This window comes from Macrobrachium nipponense, chromosome 37 (genome assembly GCF_015104395.2).
Source record: "Macrobrachium nipponense isolate FS-2020 chromosome 37, ASM1510439v2, whole genome shotgun sequence".
In the NCBI taxonomy this organism is placed as follows: Eukaryota; Metazoa; Arthropoda; class Malacostraca; order Decapoda; family Palaemonidae; genus Macrobrachium; species Macrobrachium nipponense.
In genome coordinates this window covers 54,216,692-54,239,123 of record NC_061097.1, presented here as the reverse complement: position 1 = coordinate 54,239,123, position 22,432 = coordinate 54,216,692, and the positions used below count along the sequence as shown (strand labels likewise).

The 22,432-nt window shown below is 38.7% G+C and overlaps 1 protein-coding gene across 1 annotated transcript in view; it reads right to left on the bottom strand.

Moving 5' to 3' along the window:
- The window catches only part of LOC135209262 (protein Spindly-like), a 99,868-nt gene that overhangs the window by 44,180 nt on the left and 33,256 nt on the right, over positions 1–22,432 (bottom strand). The window contains exons 3-5 of the mRNA XM_064241967.1: positions 6,871–7,047; positions 5,570–5,728; positions 3,999–4,178 (exon numbers count right to left, since the gene is read on the bottom strand). Of these exons, the coding sequence (XP_064098037.1) occupies positions 3,999–4,178; positions 5,570–5,728; positions 6,871–7,047 (516 nt within the window). The remainder of the gene's footprint in view (positions 1–3,998; positions 4,179–5,569; positions 5,729–6,870; positions 7,048–22,432) is intronic.

Genomic DNA, 22,432 nt, shown 5'->3' with positions numbered 1-22,432 from the left:
AATATATGAAAATGAAAAAGAATACTGTACTTGCGATTCCACTTCCATACAGAATAAGTTTTCGTGCCGAGCGCATTCGCTCGGCAACGAGCATACAGGTCAAAAAAAAAAATAAATGAAAAGGGCACTTACTTACGATTTTCATCTACACATTTCCAACCAAAATATAAGCTCGGAGCGAGCGCTCTCCCGCCCTCGGCACCGAGCATACACAATACGAGGATCATTTCAGGGGAAAATGAATTCCCGCACTTACGCCCTTCAGACCCGGCACTCGGGTAATCGGAGGGCGTGGAGAAACCAAGATCCTTTAATTCGCAATTGAATTCAATGGAAATAAATATGAAATGATTGTACTTACAATTCAGTTTCACTAGATAAATAGAAAAAGAAAAACACAACCATGCGAAAGCAACGACGATGAAGCGGGCAGAGAGCGACGATACACGTCTACACGCCAGCAGGCCGAAAGCAAAAGTGATTTGTTTACCTCCCAGTCGCGCGCGCGCGCCTGTCGGACAAGCAGTTAACTACCGAACCCCTTGTTCGAAAGCTTACGACCTATCCAACTGCCGCTAGTACCTTCCTATTGTAAAAGGACCGAGTTTGTATGCCGTGTCGGAACAAAAATATATATATATATATATATATATTATATATATATATTTTATATATATTATATATATATAGATATATATATATCATTAATATTATAATATTATATATAAACAATTTTGTTTATCGCATGGACAAGTATTAACATACAAAATAAAATATAAGGCCAGACCATAACATACAGTAGTACCTTGAGATACGAAATTAATCCGTTCCGAGGCGCCCTTCATATCATGAAGTTTTCGTATCTTGGACCACATTTTACATGTAAAATGGCTAATCTGTTCCAAGCCCTCCAAAAACACCCCAGTAAATTATATTTCCAGGCCTAAAACACATGTTCTAGGGTTACGACGCTGATCCAACGGAAGAAATATGACTCCAAAAAGGCAAAATACTGTACATACTTGAGTAATATTCAACTGCATGTAATGTTCAACCCATTTTTACTGCATATATTAGGACTTTAGCATATGGTCCCCTTAAGCAATTAAGCCTAGCCTATGTTAGCAGGTTGCTACTGTAGCCTAGTCTATGATTCTGACATCTAAACCTAAGAGCTAAAAGCTTAGAATATGCCAATAAAATGTATAAATAATCAGTATGTACTCATTTCAAATAATAATTAATTAATCATTAACTATAATACACAAACAAACAAAAAAAAAAACCTTCCAATCGATTGTTTACATTCAGCTCTTACCCGTCTTACGAGTTCCGAACGAACGCCAAGCAATCATTTTTCCTAGCACACAGTAAGCCATAAATTTTCATTAGTATCTCTCTTCAACTAATGAAACTACCAAACAGTATAATAACCATTCATTTCTATTCTTTATTCTATCTTTACCTAATGGAGATACCGAGTTACTGACAGCTATAATGAAACATACGTATACGTAACATAATAATAAAACAGAAGAATAATTCTAAAAAATACGTATTTGTTGGCAGTCTGATTTATTTTATATTTTATGATATCTAATTCACAATTTTTTAATTAAATGTATTGCATGTACTCATTTCAAATAATTATTAAGTAAGCATTAACTATAATAAACAAACAAAAAAAAGCTTCCAAACTTCTGTTTACATCCAGCACTTACGAGTATCGAACGATTGCCAAGCAATCACTTTACACAGTAAGCCATAAATTTTCATTATTTCTCTTCAACTACTGAAACTACCAAACAGTATAATAACCATTCATTTCTATTCTTTACTCTATCTTTACCTAATGGTTTTTTTATATTAAATGTATTGCATGAATAAGTTTTTCAATTTACAGCATCCTTTTACCAAAAGAATACTTAAAGCACAAGGGGTAGATGCTGACCAATAGGAGAGCAGGACCTTATGGGGTGACTAGCATCAGGAACCAATGGGAGAGCGGGAGGATGGTGGCGAGTTTACGCAGTTGGCGGCGCGGGAGTTTTAAAATTGTTCTTGGTGGTCCGGGCGAATATCGGGACTTTACAGCAACAACCTTTCGTATCTTGAAAACTTTTCGTATGTAGAGCTGTAAAATTTTTTGTATTTGCTTTCGTATCTCGAGTTTTTCGTAAGTTGAGCCTTTCGTATGTCGAGGTACCACTGTATATACATACATACATTATATATATATATAAATTAATATTAAAAGAGAAATTTACTGTAGTAATGGAGAAAAAACAGAAAAATTATACATTTTACTTCAAATGAACTAAAATAAAAAATTATCCTATGATTCACACACACACCAACACGATAGCTAACATGAAAATTTGTACTGTCACATAACATACCATGACAGGGTATACCAATAATAATATAATATAAATGTACAGTGGTCCCCCCGTATTCGCGGGGGATGTGTACCAGATCCCCCCCTGGAATAGTTAGAACCCCTATAAAAATGCTAAAAACAGCCTATTTTATTAGTTAAAACTCAAGAAAAACCCACTAAAAAATTTTCATGCTTGGTTTTTTTAATAGTTTTATCACAAAAAGTGGATTTTATGATGAAATTCATCAAAAAAACCAGGAATTTGTGGATATTTATCATAGAAAAATACTGTGAATGCGCGAATTTTCCGCAAATAATGCGGGGAAACGTTCCCAAGAGAAATCCGCGAATGTGTGAGTCCGTGAATCTGGAGAACGCAAATATGGGGGGTCCACTGAAATATCAACAACATTGAAATAAACATGTGCTTCCACTTCAGGAGTTTTTAATGTAACAGCAGGAGCCTGAGATGATTCATCAACAGCTCAGAATCAAAGATCATCATCCTGGTTTGTTCCAAGCAATAAGCGTTGCGTAGAGCTTCCAATACCACTGGATCATGTTGAACCAATCAATAGACTTGAAAGTAGCTTGTGATTCAGTGTCGCTTAAGGAGATCCACTTGGGCATAACCCACAGTTGCCATATATACTTGCAGATTTCTGGGTCCACTAATCATTCCAAAGGCAGAATCTGCTTGCCATTGTTCAGGCTCTCTACAATTACATTCCTCTGGAATGAGTCTTGGGATGAGCGCAACTTCATTAGCCTCTTGCTTGTATAAAAACCTGTACCTTTCTTTGGATACACAAGACCACTTCCTTCAGCTTCAAAAACTGATGTGTTGCTTCCTGTTTGATTCTGAACATTCATCTCCAGCTGCTACCATGAGGACAGTAGTATCATAGAAAGTCCTTAGCAGGATATTTCAACCCTTTAACACATTTCTAATATAATACTCAATGACCTTTGACGCCCCAATGACAAAGAACTCCAAATTAATCAATCAATCCAGTGAGTAGTGAAACTTGCCAAGATGGCAAATTCAGTACCAATGCTCTTTCTCTATGATATAATTTAACACAAAGTGCATAAATACAACCAAGACAATAGCTACATATACTCTGAATGGATGAAGATTTGCAAATGTTTGAAAAAAGGCATGAACCAAATATGGCAGTCCCCGGTTATCGGCAGACTCGGTTAATGGTGATCGGGCTTGTCTAGCGCCATAAAATTGGCGATTTATGGTGCCATGACATACCTAACAGAGGTGCCATCGAGCAGTTATCAGTGCCAAATTGCAGTTTTGGTTAATGGCGGTTTTCGCTTATCAGCACCCTGCTGAGAAAGGAACCCCAGCTGATAACCGGGAACTGTCTGCAGTAGCCAAAGAAGCACTGAAATTTGAGCTGTAATATGTAAAGGAGCGCTGAACACCACTTCTTTCATTCTTTGATGACTTAATTCTTATCTAAACACTATGTATTGGGTAATTCAAAACCATTTGTGTAAAATGAAAGGAAGGCCCCTGTGTGGGCACAAGTTTACATTGTCATCCTTAAAAAACTGCACATGTAAATCAACATTATTCTAATTCTATTTAAATTAAACTTACCTCCAAAGCATTAAAGTAAGAAGTAGATTGGCATTCCAAGTCTTCCACCTCTTTTCTTAATGCTTCAACATTTTTTTCAGCTTGAGAACATTTCAAATTACTTGTCTTCACCTGTGCTTTCAATGATGAAACTTGACTCTCCAAATCTTGTTTTTCACAAACTAATGCCAAAATTTGACTCTGCAATATACAAGCATATTTCTCCAATAACAAAAACATTTAATATACCAGGGGGACTGCAAGAATTAAATGAACAGCAAATGTGAAATTTCCTAACACTTTGTAAAAAGGCATTCAAGCATGACTGACACACTAAATACACATAACAGAATTATTACATGTCCATAAGAGACAGTCAGGATAGCAAAATATACATAAAGAGGTTTCTGAAAATCTGAAATATAAACGAACAAATGGGGACCATGTTGTGATGGAAGGGCAACTCTTTGAAGTGGTAGAACTTCTAAATTCACTTTTATGTTAGGCTACCTGCACTCAGCAACATTTTGAGACTCTGTTATGCATTGTTTTGTAACATCAATATACACAGCACAATGTAATCCTCTTTGTGAAAAGCATTTGAACCAATGCTGTTAGTAGTTACACCATGACTAATAAGTAAACAAGCAAACTAAACATTGTGACTAATAAGTAAACAAGCAAATAAAACATTGTAGATTTAACCTCTTAAGTAACGCTACTATGGATACTGATAAGAAACTAAAACAAAACAAAGAGGAAATTGCTGAAGCTTCTCTTTTGGTCACTGACTATGCTTGGTCCATAACATCTCACTAAATTCATGGGTAAAAATTTTCTTACAGCATCAGACTTATGCAAAAGATTATACAAAGGTATAATTACATTATCACCACTTAAAAATACCAAAGCAACTAATTATACTAGTGATGTTAGTTTGTCATAATACAAAATCTAGAGTGAACACAATGGCAGATGTATGAAAACTGTATATAGAAATGGAGAGAGTTACAAAGAAGTGTGGAAAATGAGGACAGCAAGCAAATGGACCTAGCACTTACAGAGTATCTGATGAAGTAATTATTAAAATGTTTATTTGGAAGAGTTGAATGGAGAGGAGGAATGAAAATCAGTGTGGGCTTTAAAACAAAGCTTATGATGACTGAAAAAGAAGCAAAAGAAAAAGTAGTCAGGCAAATAGCAATATGGATGTTGTGGGAAATGTGTGGGGGTGAACTCAGCAATAGGTGGTGACTCTGGGATGTCAGGATTACAACAAATTCATGGGGTGCACAATTCTCGATGTCAAAAATGATTACAAGAGCACATGAAGAAAAGAAGGATGTGGAAAGCCATGTATTATATGGGCAGGTTCAGAAGCAATTTACTTCTACTAACTTATGGTCACACTGTAGAACTCACAAGAGATGTGATGAGAGAAAAAGATTTAGTGCAGTATAATGAATATAAAATCTAAACTCATATAAATACTCCATGCAGATTAACAACTACTTTATAATTCTGCACATTTAATTTTCCCAAATGAATTATATCCATCAATACAAAATACAAATACTAAAGTGTTATAATACCTGTAAAGCACCTGAGGTTTCATCAGCAGATTGATCTTGTATTGAGATGTCAAGTCTTTCTTGGGCTTCTTTAACTTGTGCTTCTAATAATGCTATGCGCTCTTTGTTTTGCTGGTTCTCTGTCTGCTCTCTTTCCAGTGCTTCTTCGACGACAGTAACCTAAAGTCATGTTTTCATTATGAAATATTCAAGTAAGAAATAAGACAATTTACAAGTTACAGGCAGTACAGATGGTAACCTGTTGGTCTCGTAATCTTGGGGACCAACGTTCGCTCCCCATCAAGAGGCAAATAATGACTCTCTACTAGATGGTTACTTCCATGAGTGATATAATGGTGGTGGGGGTTGGGGTTACCTAGCCTGTAGGAATCACCAAACTAACTTTTAACTTTAAAACATTTTTCTAAATAAGCAGCTTTGAAATGCTACTGCAATATTCCCAAAGACGGAAGATTATTTATTCTATAAAATCTGATTTGCCAAATATGGCAAAAAACTTAATTAATATCAATGAAAAGAAATAATTACCAATATAAACCATAAAGTACATCTACTCTAATGTCTTTCAGACTCAGGCTTAGTACATATATACCTTCACGAGAAAACTAACTTAAAATGCTTTGCTCTCATAATGTTATTGGTGAAGAATAGCCCAATCAACAAGTTAGGGATGAAGATATCTACAGTATTCCTGGTAAGAGAAGGTATTTTTTTTTTAATAAAACAAATCACTTCAGTACCTGTACTGCAAACAAAGTAATGAATTGAATGTGTAATTCAGCCTCATGGATAGGGAAAGGTTTGTCACCTTTTAGGTGACAAACCTTTCCCTATCCATGCATAATCAGCTTTGGCTTTGGCCATCAATGGAAAAGATTTAATGCCAGTGGTTCTAGACCTATCATTGCACTCAATATGTTTCCTGCTTTTTCTTATTTCTGCCAAATCATTCCCCTTGCAATTGCTCCAGAGGGTTTTGTTGATTCAGTTCTTTAACAGCTTCAATGATGCTCATCTTTTTGCCTCCCCCTCTTAGACAGTTAAGCAAAAACCAAGTTGTCAGCTGCCAACAGTAAAGATAAAGAAGAGGAACTTGGGTCATCATGACTAGTGGCAGGGTTTGCTGTTGCATCAATCTGTTATTCAAATGGGGCTCTGTACAGAACAACTGTCCAATCTTCTCTAAGGACCAGTTCTTTTAAGGCTACAGTACTTATGAGTGAAGGGTTTATGATGAAAGAAATCACTTAAGATAGAAAGATCACATTCAGTATTCAAAATCTTAAATATATGCACAGTACCTTTCTATTCAACCTCTGTGCTTCTTTCTCGAGGGCTTGAGTGACGCGTGAAACCTCTGAGTTGACCGTGCTCTCCTGCTGCTCACGAAGCTGATCAAGTTCATTACTGAGAGCAAGTTCATTCTGAACTTTGGTTTCGTATTTAAGGGATACAGCGTGCTTCTCTTGCTCCAGAGACTGAAAAGAATAAAAACACTCCATGATACACATAACTCATCACAGTACCCATACAGTCAAACCCCAGCTATTTGTGGTTCTGGATTCACGGCATCACCTATTCATAGATTTTTCTGTGGAATGTATATTCACATTATTTGCAGAATTTTTCATAGAGAAATATTCACTAATTACTGTATTTTCATAACTAAATTCTTTGTTATAAATTCATTAAAATAAGCAAGTATAAGCATTTGTAGTGGGGTTTTTTGGTGCTTGAACTATCAAAATAGGCAGTTATAAGCAGCTGTCAAGTATTCGTGGGGGTTGTGGTCCCTCTCCCCCAACCAAATCCCGTAGGGTCGACTGAATATCTTAAAAAAATCTAAAAAAAAAGACATAACATAAACTAAAGTGTGATCCACTTGTGAACAAGCAAGCTGAGACATTTAACACTATGTGAACAACTAAATAATAACAACTAAGTTGTAAAATTCTTCAAAAAATGTCTAAGCACAAAACTTGCATCCACAAAATTTACAAAATGTTTTTAATGCCACACCAAAACTTTCAATTCAGGTAAAAATTGACAGTTTACTTTTCTCCCTGACTCCTAAGTGTGTCATCTGTACCTAAAGGTGGATAGTACAAAAGTTGTATATAAAAAACATGACAAATCTAAAATCTAATACAGTACACTGCTCTATTTGCCCACTAATTCCAATTGTAAATTAGCCACCAGAATGCAAAAAAACTTTGAAATCCCATCTAAACAGTGTAGTACTGTCATTCCCACAGAGTCACTGCAAAGTTTACAGACAACTGAAAGTTTTTCACCTCGAGTTCTTTCTTCAACTCAATTCTTTAATGCCTTTTCACATACATGGTAAAGTTTTAAATAATGGAGACTTCCACCTATTGCATGTCAAGTGGCCTCATTTAAGAATTATTTAGCATCTAACAGGTTTTTGACTATCAAGTTCATATTAACACTATCCTCTCTTGGGTTTCCTGAGGACTCATTTCTTCAACTTGAACTTTTTTTTTTCCTGACTTGTTCCCCTCAAACACCTTTCATGGGCCTTTGAGTTCCAAGCAGGCTGGAAGCAAAACTTTCCAGCATAATTTTTACACAGAACTTTTGCTTGGAACTCTCTTTTGTTATAAAAAATGGCATATTATCTGGAAGAAGTCCAAGTTAAGCTTCAAATGTAGTGTTAATCAAGCCATTAACTTGGTCACAGCACCAGTTAGTCTATATTCACTATTTCCTATCTTTCTCAGCTAAATCACTATCATAAACCTGGCCATAGTTGTTTCCTTTGTCATCCCACTATTTCTATTCAAATATTCTCTTGCTTCCTCCAATAAAATTTGCTAGAATAAGAGACCAATAATGGGCCTTTAAGCTTCCGGTAGCAGGATTTTGAGAACTTAATTGCACTTGCTTTCCTTGGAACTCTACAAATCCACTCCAAAACCTTTATTTTCAGACCTCAAAGTATTAAATATGATATTGTTATGATACAATAAAGTTTGTTCATACTTACCTGGCAGATATATATAATTAAGTACCCACCCACCTCCCCTCAGGGGACAGTGGAAATAAAAATTATGAATAGAAAATGGGAATGGTTCCTGATACCCGCCTCCCAGCGGCGGGAATGGGTACTAACCACCTGGCCGACCACTGTGTGTGCCGGAAGTTTTTGAATTTCTGTCGGACTTCAGAAAATACAGCTTTATATATATCTGCCAGGTAAGTATGAACAAACTTTATTGTATCATAACAATATCATTTTGTTCATGAAACTTACCTGTCAGATATATATATAGCTGAATCCCACCGTTGGAGGTGGGAAGGGACAGAATAGAAGGATTTTGGGAAACAAATGCATGCAGATGATTTACATCTTGGTTCCACCTGTTAGCATTGCTGGCTTCGTGGTTATTGCCACGTAAGTCTGCTTGTGCTACTAGAGTTGCCAGCGAGGTAGAGACCTATATAGCTGGTGCACTCCAGATGATCTGTCAACAGGGGCGAGACCACGACGTGACTAGACCATATTGACCATACCATGAGGGCTAAGAAGTAAAATAAATATATATATAAAAATATATATCACCACCTGACCAACCTAGCCAAAGTTAAGGTGTGTTAACTAAGGCTTAAGAGTTAAGAAGTCACCGTTGTCGGCGACTCAACTACTAAATTAAGAGCTCTTCCTAACCCTTTTCTACAGGATAGGATGAGTGGTACTACTTGCCCCCAAGATTGTGTCTGCAGACACGTATGGCCCTAGCGAGCAGCAGATCTCATATGCCATCTTCACATCTCGCAGGGAGTGTGAATTGAACACAGAGTTGCTTCGCTAAAACATGGTACTCAGGATGTTGCTGAGTGCCATGCTCTGTTGAAATGCTTCCGAGGCCGCGCCCTCACCTCGTGAGCATTCAAATCAAAAGATTTCAAATCTTTGTGCCAACACAATGAAGGAGCTGTTTTGAAAGAACTCCTTAACAATAAAGCCAGGGTGTTCTTCGATATGGGCAAGTCTGGTCTTTTCGGAACACTGCAGATTGTCCGTACGACTTCGACTTTCTTGAGTTTTATGTAGATAAAACTTGAGAGACCTGACAGGGCACAGGACTCTCTCTGGCTCCTGCCCAATAACTTGTGCCATCCTTGATTCCAAGCTCCTGGCCCAAGAACAAGACGGGTTTCCATTCTTAGGCCACAACGGAAGGCTTAGAGAACGCACCGCCTTGTGTTCTCTAATGCCAAAACTTCTGACGATGGCTGAAAACCTCACTAACCCTCTTTGTCGTTATCGTGACTCGAGATGGAATCACGATAGTGTATAAAGACCAGTAAACAATCATTTATCTTTAGTTTGTAAGAGAAATAATATCATCATGTATTACAGCTAAGTCTAAGAATTTATAAGTGTTTTAGGTGATAATATTGAAGGGCATGCATGCACGATAGATATTGTTACTGACAGGCATTTGTAAATGAATCAGGCTATTCTTCGGATCGTGGTATAGGAAATTACACAGTGGTTTAAAGGTTAGTAATAAGTATATCTATTCCTGGTTAAATAATGGGTTGATACGATTATAAGATATGGTAATTTAGGACGTATTTTTAAACACAACGCAATTTCTCGATCTATTGAACAGAAAAGAATCCTTGAAAAATCTGTTCGTGAACCTGGTAATATGCGAACCAAATTAGGGTAAGTTTGGGTTTTCATATTTATTGAATATTTTATATGTTTACTATTTTGGATTCTTTTGAGTAAAGATATAAATGGTGCCGTGACCAGGATTGATTATTTTTGTGGGTGATGATTGATAATTGGTAACAGATTGATAACGCATATATTTTAACTTTGATATTGGTGTTTATAGGCTAATAGGTGTTTTACCAGTATAGCGCTTCGTGAGAAAGTGTTCGTTGCGTCGGGTTGTTATGGCTAGGATGGTATTGGCAATTTAGAAAACGTTGACGCCGTAACTTTATGCCGTAAATCATATGGGGAAAATTGTTGAGTAAGATATTATCGTTCCCTTTTGTAATTGCACTCTATTTTGATTAATTGTATTTATCGATCGTAGTAGGAAATCGCGAGTGTGAATTTTAAATTAGTAATTTCGTTCTCTTTAGATTCATAAATGTTTAACGGCTATTAAACCATTTACAACGACGAAGGTTGAAACTTGTGGAAAAAAAATGAACTTTTAAGTGATTGAAAATCATATATGCGTTGTACATTTTGAATTGATCAGTGTTAATCGTTGCCACTAATTGAGAACATTTAAATATGAAATTTGATTTTCATTAGTTGTGATTTTTATTGAAATAATAATTTTGGAAAGTTGTTGAATTTGGTAATTCGTGAATAGTTGAAAGTGAAATTTTCGAGTTGTGTATTAGTGAGTTTGCGTCGACATTGATAATATTGTCGCACTGGCGACCATTTTGTTAATGATCGGGCATTCATTGTTGGGTTAAGCTGGTCTCGGCATTAATTAAGAATAACGTAGTCGCACTGGCGGCCATCTTGTTAATGACCGAGCAGCTAAGTTGAAGTTTATTTAAACGAAAATTTTGAGGGAATTTAATCTAGTTGTGCTGTTGAAAATAATGAACATAATTGCATTAATTATAAGCTGTATATAATTATTGTGATAAGTTCTGAAGTGAATTTCTCTTGAAGTGTGTTGATTAATTGCAATTAATGGGGTGGTTATATATATATATTAAATTAAAATTTGCTGAAATTGTTGAATATTTGTATTTTGTATAAACAGTTGTTGGATGAAATTGTTGAAAGTCTGGAAAGGTTTGTTGGTTTTAGCTGGTTTGATAATTATCATTGGAAAAATGGCAGAAAGAGAAGCTTTGGTGAGGTCACGAGGGGGTTACAAGGGTGTGATCACCAAATGGATAAATAAGATAGACTCTGCTATTGCCGCAGGTAATGTCAATACATTGTCTTCAATCAAGGATTTATTCATAAAACAAATGAAGATTGTGCAAGACCTGAATGAAAAGATATTGGCTTTAACCACTGAAGAAGATCGAATGAATGAGGTGGAAGAACAAGCAGAATATGAAGTAGTAATTGGAGAACATTGGTATAAGTTGATCAATGCCATCACAGCGATGTCAGGAAGCGGTTCTCCTGGAAATCCTCCGACCACACCGAAGACTAATGTTAGATTGCCAAAATTGGATCTCCCACATTACAATGGAGATGTGTTGGAGTGGAATTCCTTCTGGGAATTGTACAATGTGTCGGTACACCAACGAGTGGACTTAGAGCCGATTCAGAAATTTTCATATCTGCAAAGTTTACTTACAGGAGATGCTCTAAAATTGATTTCAGGATTTAAGTTGGAAGCTGCGAACTATTCACAAGCTATATCTCTTCTCCAAGCCACTTATGGGAAGAAGGATGAAATTAAACGAGTTCTGGTAAGAAGATTACTAGAAATTGAGCCTCCATCTGCTAATTCAGAATCATTACAAACATTCAGGGCAAATTTTGAATGCTCTATAAGATCTTTGGAGAGTGAAAACTTGGAGTTGAACGAGCTTTACACCATTTTGCTATATGGTAAGTTGCCTAAGAGTGTAAGTGAAACTGTGAAACGCAGATGTGGAGATGATTGGCTGGTGTTTGACACATTTAAAAAATATCTAGAGGAAGAAATTCATAATTTAAGCTCTTTCGTCTCAACAGATGTAAATAAACCTGGAACTTTATCAACAGTATCTACATTCACAGTGAATCAATCACAATCGGTTAGACCTAAGAGTAAAGGAACTGTTAATAAATTTAGTTCTCAACAAACAAGAAAATGTGCATTGTGTGAAGGTGAACACTGGTGGACACAGTGTAAAACCTATGCCAGTAGGGATAAGAAATTGAGTCGTCTCGGGTTTTTACGATTGTGCTTTGTGTGTGCGTCAAATAAGCACTTTAGTGTAGATTGTGAAAGACAAATTTGTGGAAACGGATGTAGATTAAAACATCATCGTGTATTGTGTGATAAACAACAAACCAGCGAACCAAATAAACCAGCAAGTAAATCAACAATTAAATCAGCAAATAAATCTAATAATGGTGTGCAAATTGGAACACTTTCCGTAAGTGATCAGGGTCAAAAATCCAAACTGAAGTCTATTTTACCAACAGCCACAATTGTGTTAAAGGGCAAAGGAAGACACTTGGTACGTCTTCGGGGATTGTTAGACACATGTGCAGAACGAACCTTTATTAGAAGGTCAGCACTTCAGGATCTACAGTATAGATCTAAAGGCACGGAGAAAATTGCCTTAAGGGGTTATTTGACAAGCAAACCTGTGAACGAATATGAAACGGTGAGTGTTTCTATTCCTTATAAGGGTAGATTGATTATTATGGATTGTATTGTGGTAGATGAATTACCAGAGTATGCTAAGAAATTCAATGTTAAACGAAATTTGAAAACGTTGTGTAAAACCAAGATTGGTCTAGCGGACAAAGATTTCGATCTACCTGTGGACAAGCAAGCACCCATTGATATTTTAGTAGGTGTTGATAATGTCTATAACATTTTACACCCCGGATTTAGAAAGGTTGGAAAATTGATATTGTTACCTACCATATTTGGATATGTTGTAACAGGGTCCTGTAATGCTCCCCCAGCACAGGAAACCCAAGTAACTGTGTTAAAGCTAGCAACTAAAGAGGAAGTAATTGAAGCTACTCATAAATTTGATGATGTAAAGAATGATTTGGATATTTTGTGGAATTTAGATAAAGTAGGTATTGACTGCAATGAATTGAAAGAACATGACAGAAAGGTTCTAGAAGACTTTGAAAAACCCATTGTATATTCTGAAATGGAGAAGCAATATGTTGTGGCCTTACCATGGAAGTCTAATAAGCCGAGGCTCCCATCCAACTTTGGCATGGCGTTGGGCCGGGTTAAACAACAATGTGCAAAATTTCAGAAAGATGAAGCCTACCTGAACCACTATCAAAAAATCCTGAAGGATCAGGAGGATAGGGGGTTCATTGAAAGGGTAGATAAAAACAATTCGGTTGAAAATTGTCACTATCTAGCACATCATGGTGTAAGGAAAGATAGTGTCACCACTCCAATTAGAATAGTGTTCGATTGTTCTTGGAGACAAGGCAAAAATGGATTGAGCCTTAACGACTGTCTGTGGACTGGACCACATATTACGACAGATTTGCTCAAAGTCTTATTGCAGTTCAGGACCAACAACTACGCTTGTATTAGTGATATAGAAAAAGCATTTCTTATGGTGCAATTGAGAGAAGAAGACCGCGATTACACACGGTTTCTATGGTTAAAAGACCCAATGGATCCAAATAGCGAATTAATCATATATAGGTTTAGGGTGGTGTTGTTCGGTGCTACGTGTTCTCCGTTTCTTTTGAATGCCACTATTAAATCACATCTGGCAGCTGTTAGAGAAGATTCAAGCTGTACTAAGATAGTGGATATGATGAAGAGGGGATTATATGTGGACAACCTTCAATTTACCTCCAACAGTGAAGATGAATTGATAAGTTTATTTTTTGGTGCAAACAAAATCTTTGCTCAGGCGCACTTGTATTTAAAGGAATGGACTAGTAATAGTGATCTTTTGAATACTATCGCGGATGCTTATCGTATAAGATCAAAGGAGAAACAAACCTATAAAGTTTTAGGCCTAAACTGGAACATCTCTAGTGATAAATTAACAATAACACCTAATCATCTTAAGACCGGTCAAACAAAACGTGAAATTCTAAGTGCAATTGCCCAAATTTATGATCCTTTAGGAGTGCTTATCCCTATTACGATACGAGCTAGAGTATTCTTACAGGATTTGTGGAAACAACAGTTGAAATGGGATGAATTATTGTCAGTTCCTTTATTAGAACAGTGGAATGAGTTGTCCAAAGACTTAGAGAAAAGTCTCAGTATTTCCTTCCCCAGAAGCACTAATCTGGAGAAAGCGGATTATCTCCACATTTTCTGTGATGCTAGCATAACAGCTTATGGTTGTGTGGCCTATCGAGCAAGTGGTAAAACTTCGTCTCTGATTATGGCAAAGGGTAGAGTAGCACCCATTAAAGAGTTGACTGTACCTAAATTGGAATTAATGGCTTTGTTGTTAGGTGCAAGATTGTGTAAATTTATAGTTGAAACTTTTAAAGAAAATAAATTTGAAAGAATAATAATTTGGTCTGATAGTAAAGTTGCCCTGGGATGGTTAGTGACAAAGAATAATTTGCCAGTATTTGTGAAAAATAGGGTAGTGGAAATTAACTCTATAACTACAGGGATTGTCTTTTCTTACGTTCCATCTTCAGAAAACCCTAGTGACTGGATTACTAGAGGAAAAAGGACAGAAGAAGTAAGAAATAACTCCTTTTGGTGGGAGGGACCTCCCTGGTTAAAATCAGAAAACCACACCTATCCTATTGACAGGACATGGGTGAAAGAAACACAATCACAGGATGAAGTTATTCAGGTCCATCTTGTAGGGAACAGTGAAAAATCCATCTGCTGAACTGGGAAAGATTTAGTAGAGTGGATAAATTTTGTAGAACTATAGCTTGGATAATACGATTTATTGACAATTGTAAATCAACTGGCTGTAGAAAAACTGGAAGTTTAACGCTGGAAGAACTTCAAAAAGCTAAAAATAAAATGATTATCCTCTTACAAAAGGAATACTTTCCGAAAGAATATAAAGCTTTGGAAAAGGGGGATAAAGTTTCAAAATTGACCTTATTAGTACAATTGAATCTCTTCTTGGAAGAAGGTATTATGAGATGCAGAGGAAGATTGGAACATGTCGCACAGGCGGCAGAAATAAAATTCCCAATCTTACTGCCAAAAGGTTGTTTTCTCACAAAACTGATAGTAAGGGAGCATCACTGTTTACAAGCTCACATGGGAGTAAATGCAACTGTAGCAAGTGTGAGACAGGAATACTGGGTCCCACAGCTTCGCCAATTAGCCAAAAGTGTAATACATCATTGTATAATTTGTAAGAAAACACAGGGGAGACCCTACCGTGTGAATATTGCTCCACCATTGCCAGAATTTCGGGTGCAGAGAAAACAACCCTTTAGCGTTACAGGGGTAGATTATACAGGAGCGTTGTTAACCAAGGAGAAACATCAAAATCCTGAAAAAGCTTATATTGTGTTGTTTACTTGTCCAGTCACTAGAGGAATTCATATCGAATTAGTAAAAGATCTGTCCTGCGATTCGTTTCTTATGGTGTTCCGAAAGTTTTGTAGCCGTCGGGGATTTCCTTCTTTAATGCTAAGTGACAATGCTACTACCTTTGTATCGGCTTCAGATTATTTGAAAAGCATGGCAGAAAGTTCCTTAGTGCAAGAACACCTAAATGCTATAGAATGTAAATGGAAGTTCATACCAGCCAGAGCACCTTGGTTTGGCGCTATATGGGAAAGATTGATTGGTCTTCTGAAAACATGTCTGAAAAAGGTAATAGGTCAGGCCTTTCTCAGTTTTGGTGAACTTTCCTGTGTTGTGACTGAACTTGAAGCAATTATTAATGACAGACCCTTAAGTTATACACCGGGAGAATTAGATCAGTTGGATATTCTGACGCCCAATCATTTGATTTTAGGACGTAGATTGAGATCTTTCCCTAGGGAAGTCATAGATTGGAAAGATGAAGCTAAGGACCCTCTGTATGGAGAAAATAAGGATGTTGGAAAGCGATTTGTGTACATTACAAAAAAATGTGATGACCTGTGGAAAAGGTGGGAGAGAGAATATTTAACTTCTCTCCGAGAAACTCATCGGGTGGGAAACAGACACGAATCTTGGCCCAAAATGGGAGATGTTGTGTTGATACACGATGAAGGACCAAGAAGTCGTTGGAAACTCGGTCAAATTGTCAAATTACATGTGGGACCGGATGATGTCTTGCGCGTGGTTACTTTAAAAACCCCACAAGGTCAAGTGATGAGACCTGTTGTCAAGCTATATCCTTTAGAATTATGGCAAGAGACTGATGTTGTCATATCTGAGAAAACTGATGATAAAAGCACCCGACCGAACAGGAAAACGGCACAGGCGGCTACTGAGGCCAGAAGAGCCCTCATTCAAGCAGGACAATTATAACTGTAAATATTGCTTTTGTTTGCTGGGAGTGTATCGTGACTCGAGATGGAATCACGATAGTGTATAAAGACCAGTAAACAATCATTTATCTTTAGTTTGTAAGAGAAATAATATCATCATGTATTACAGCTAAGTCTAAGAATTTATAAGTGTTTTAGGTGATAATATTGAAGGGCATGCATGCACGATAGATATTGTTACTGACAGGCATTTGTAAATGAATCAGGCTATTCTTCGGATCGTGGTATAGGAAATTACACAGTGGTTTAAAGGTTAGTAATAAGTATCTATTCCTGGTTTTAAAAAAAAAAAAAATAAAATGGGTTGATTTACGATTATAAGATATGGTAATTTAGGACGTATTTTTAAACACAACGCAATTTCTCGATCTATTGAACAGAAAAGAATCCTTGAAAAATCTGTTCGTGAACCTGGTAATATGCGAACCAAATTAGGGTAAGTTTGGGTTTTCATATTTATTGAATATTTTATATGTTTACTATTTTGGATTCTTTTGAGTAAAGATAGTCGTATCTAGGGTGGTTAGAAAAAGGCCTTCCTGATCACGTGCAAGAAGTTAACAGGTAGGAGATGTTCGAATGCTTTGACATCAAGAACTTCAGACTATGTCTAAGTTCCATATTGAAAGCTTCGATCTGGACATGCACAGTCAGTCAGTCTGTACTAAAGTCAGGTGACCGACCAGTTGACCAGTCAGACGCATCAAGGACAGCAAGGCTGTACCCTGAAGACCATAAGGCACTATTCTTCGCTGAAGGATGAGTGTCTGGACTGCCTGGGCGATTCAAGCTAAGCAAACCTTGGGGTATGAACGCAACCCAACGTCGTTAGCGAATCAACTCCTGACTCGAGCTTCTGGTGCCAGGAGAAAGGAGCGAGGAGCAAAAAGGCGATTCAGTCCCGAAGGACGAATGCCTGACAGTCCAACCTGGTCTCATGTTAAACGATCATCGGGGGTGTGTAAACGCAACCGACTTCGTCAACAAGAAACTCAGGGCTACTATGTGTCTCCTGATCTCGCACGAGTGTCTGACTCCGAGAAAACAGGTGAGACAAAAAGTAGATGGTGAGCGAGTTTTGAGATTCCACAGAACTCAAAGATCGTGAAGGGCTTTGTTGTTTGACAGAAGCAAATCTCTGAGCCCAAAGGCCGTCAACAACATATTTGCGTATTCTTTAATAGTTGTGACTGCCAGCTTATCCCATTCTTCAAACGGAAAGGGAAGACGGCAATCTTATGCTGTCAACATCTCGATAGTCTGAACGTAGTCAGACTCAGAGCGGAGAGATTATAGGTACCTTTCGTGTTAAAGTAGACCGACTCTCTCGGAAAAGGTCCTTGGAAGGACGTGACCTCTGTGAATCTAGGATCTTGAAGGCCAACATGGGGCGATTAGCGTCATTGTCGCTCCCTGTGATGGTATAAATCATCTTATTACATTTCCTAAGCGTTTGAAAAAGGGGAAAAAGGGGAAAAAGAGACTAAACATCCATCCCTGTTCAATATCATAGCGAAGAGATGTATGAAAGGACGTCCCTAAAGTCTCCATAACTCTCAACATACTTCTAAAGAAAGATTCCACTCGGAAGTCAGTAGTTGCTGCCGTCGATCGAGACGATTCGTACGGACTTTTGCAATCCTGTAACGAACCTCTAGAGGATCGTTACATTCTACGCCTGTTGTTATAATAGGCTCTTTCTCGTAAACCCGAACAGGGACCGAGAGAAGATACTTCCTAAGATATGAGAGAGCTGTGGAAGATCAGAGTTGATATGGACCACTGGTTCCAAAAACTCGTTTCGAGGACTGGAGGGACGACAGAATTGCTTCCACTTCTTTCAGATTATGATCCAGGACATCTGAAACCCTCTCCAGATGTCCGGCACCTTCTTTCTATCACCTCAAGTGATACTTAACGCACCGAGAGATGTTCAGAATCATTCCTAGATCTTTAATAAAATTTCAGTTTCCTGGTAGGAAAAAACTGTAGAGGTCTGAATTGCATTCTATTCAGGGAAACAAACTCCTTTAGGAAGGAAATGGTCCCCAGCAAGCTCATCCATTCCCTCACACAGTATGTTTACTTCCCTAAAAAGGCTGCGCTTTGCCTAAGCAGGAGAGCATATAATAGTGAAATGTTGCGGTAGACTCGTAGTCCTATACCGTGCGGTAACGAGCACCGAAAGGAGTAAGAGATATCTCTGAGAACATAGTAAGGCAAAACGAATGCAATGTTTATTCATTCATGTAAGAAATCCCCTCAATCTTAGGCTAAAGTCCGTGATTGTAGGGCAGAGATACAGTTAGTCAGTCAATCCCGCAGGAGAGAGAGAGACGTAACTGCCAGCACAGAGATACGGTTAGTCAGTCAATTCCGCAGGAGAGAGAGACGTAACCTACCGCGCATGACAGCGAATGAGCTGATACTGCCTCGTTTGGACTGGCGGAGAGGACAGTGACAGCAGCAGCTTACGATCGTCGTCTCTTAACTTTATGCCTGGGTTGCCAGCTACCCTATTCTACGAAGAAATAGGTCCGTAATTTTTAGCATAAAGAGACTCTCAAGCTGGTATATTTAAGCGAAACAGAAAACGCTAAATATATAGATGCGTTTGTGTCGTCATAACACTGCCATACAACGGTAAAAGATAAATCGGAAACTCCTGGAAGGCTGCAGGGAGTAACGAATTAAATGTCCTAAATATAGACAATAGACCTCTCGGTTGCCATCCGAAGAGGTAACTACAGCAAGCGTATATGACTTGAACCAACCAGTAGTAAAATAACGCAAGGCAAAATATGATATTATATTGCAATAAAGTTTTTTCATACTTACCTGGCAGACATATATACTATAGCTGAATTCGGAAATACAGCTACATACATATCTGACAGGCAAGTTTCATAAACAAAACTCAAGAGAATTGAAGCGGACAGCTCAAGCTTCTTATGTTATTGGACATAAGCGTTCATTGACGTAGTCTACAAGTCTATTTCTTGTACGAGTCTGTGAATGATGAATGAGAGCTCTTCCGAATCTTGTCAATAAGAGCTTATCCGCTTACGCAATATAAAGTTAATGAGAAGTTTGTCAATGAGAACTAACCCATTTACGGGACAAAGAGATATTTTGTCAATGAGGGGATACCCACTTACTTGACAAAACGATAGTATATTGTCAATGGGGGAAATTCACTGAATTGACAAAACGTAATCCAGGAAGTCGAGCATTTTATTTTCGATTCCCGTTTCAAACGAGGAAGGGGCAAGAATCCTGTTAAGAGACGGCTTACGACAGGTAGAACGACGATGTTCAATTCGGCAGCGTAGTCCCAACTAGGAACTAACAAAATCTATCATCTGAAAAGCCCTTTCAGATGGGCTAAAAAGCTTGCAAAATTATCCTGGGAAGAGGAAGAAACTCTCCAACCAGCTTCCTCTCCCGTATCAAAATTTATTGGCAGTATGGCAAAGGAAGTCCTGTCTTGCGCTTTCCTGAAGAGCGTCCTTTTGATGAGTGCCTTTGCAAGAATCCTACTGAACGTTGCCGAGAGTCCTGACGTGCAGGACGTCGAGCTTTTACATAACCCATAGCTGCCTTACCGCAAAGTCTTGACTGCGGTAGAGCAAAAGAGATCTTTCCTTGAGCTTTCCATAACTCCATCCAATCCTGGACTTTACGAAAAGCAATATTACTGACAGAGACCTCTATAATTCACGAAACCCGTGGTCTTGCTGGGTTTCGAAAACGAAGTTGCCTTTTCACTTTAAGCTTCCTCCGAAGCACTGCTTACTTCACATTCTTCGCAGGCGATGTAGAAGGGATCACCGAAGTTAGGTAAAAAATCTTTAGGCCCAAATGAGCTTGAAGACTTCAACAGAAACGTTCAGCCAGGCGACACACCTGGCGTGCGCTGGCGCGCGCGCTCGGCGTCCACTGGCTAGCAGCGAGCACGCTCGGCGTCCACTGGCGAGCAGCGAGCACTCTCGGCGTCCACTGGCGCGCGCCGCTCGCGCTCGGTATCCACTGGCGTGCGCTCGGCCTCGGCGTCTACTGGTGCGCGCTTGGCGTGCACCCGCGCGCGCCTGGCGTCCATCCGAACGTCCCGTCCAAGCCGAGCGTCAAAAAAAAAGCGTGCAGAAAAGCGTCACGCTCCTGACAGGCGTCAATGCAAGCGAAACTGCCTTCAGGGAAGAGCATTAGACATCTCGGAGAGAAAACCGACTGCACGAAGCAGTCTCAGGTGAAGGGTTGATCGTGTGAGAATACGCGGGGCGAGGGAACGCCTTTCCTTCTTATTCTCACAGCAACAAAGCTAGGACGTCCGCGCTCAAAAGCGTCCTGCTAATATGACTTGCTTTCCCTTTTCTCGGTGGAAAGACGTACACGAGTTCAGGCGACGTTCGCCTTCTTACTTCTCACTGCAACGCATGACGAGAGAGAGAGAGAGGACGTGAAACGTCCTCTTCTATAAAGCTTCTATTTAGAGGGCGCGAGTCCTTCCGAAAGCTCCAAACCCTGCGCAGGGAGGACGCTTCGGAGGACGAGAAGCAATCCTTCAGGATTCGTGCACGCACTTTGGCAGCCTGGGAGTAACTTCAGGTCTGCCGAAGGCACGTCAGATCGGTGGGAGTTCCTCGTAACCCTCCTTCGGCTTTCGACATGCTCTCTCCCTGTTCCTGGGAGTCAAGCAGAGGTCCCGGCCTAGAGGCGAAATAAGGGCCCCGATCTGACGCACCCAATCCACTACACAAGGGGCACTGTCACTGCACTTAGCCACTTCACTTTTGCTCTCCAAAGCCAGCACTTTCGATTCTAAGTTACGAATCGATAGAGTATCAGAGAAAGGTCAATACCCTCTACAGAAACTGTTTAGGGCCCGAAGGCAACATTACAGGGTTAGGAGTAACAACTACAGAAGTAGCACTCTTCACCACAATGATAGGAGAGCGAGCACCTTAGATTCCAAGATACAGATGGAATCTATAACGTAAAGGGCATTACCTCACGAGACATATTTATAGCCCGTAGGCCATACTACAGGGTTAGGCAAAATAAAGTCTACAGGTAGGTTAGCCTACCCTGACTTTGTTTACTGATTAATTGCGTACATACGAATCATACGTCTTCCTTACGGAATTAGACAAAGTCTCACACTCCTTACATGACAAATCTCAACAAAGAAGCAAGACACATAGCCCTCTTGCATATCGAGTGCGGAACTACCGAAGCTTTCGGTAGCCACCCTATCTTAACAGACAACACCCTCTGAAACTAGCCTAACTAGATTCAGATATACAAAAATGAATCATATTCAAAACAATTTAAGATAGCGTATGCCTAGCCACAAATCCAAGTCAATAAATCAAAAGACAATTAGGATATTTAGCGGCCATGAAGTTTCCAAAATCCTAAGACGGAGGTACTGAAAACAGGTGTTTCCAGCACCGGCGACAGAAAAATTATGAATAGAAAATGGGAATGGTTCCTGATACCCGCCTCCCAGCGGCGGGAATGGGTACTAACCACCTGGCCGACCACTGTGTGTGCCGGAAGTTTTTGAATTTCTGTCGGACTTCAGAAAATACAGCTATATATATATCTGACAGGTAAGTTTCATGAACAAACTGAACATACCCTAGTAGACCATCATGAGGTTACCTTCAGAATAGACTACAAACAAACAAGTAAGCCATATAACTTTT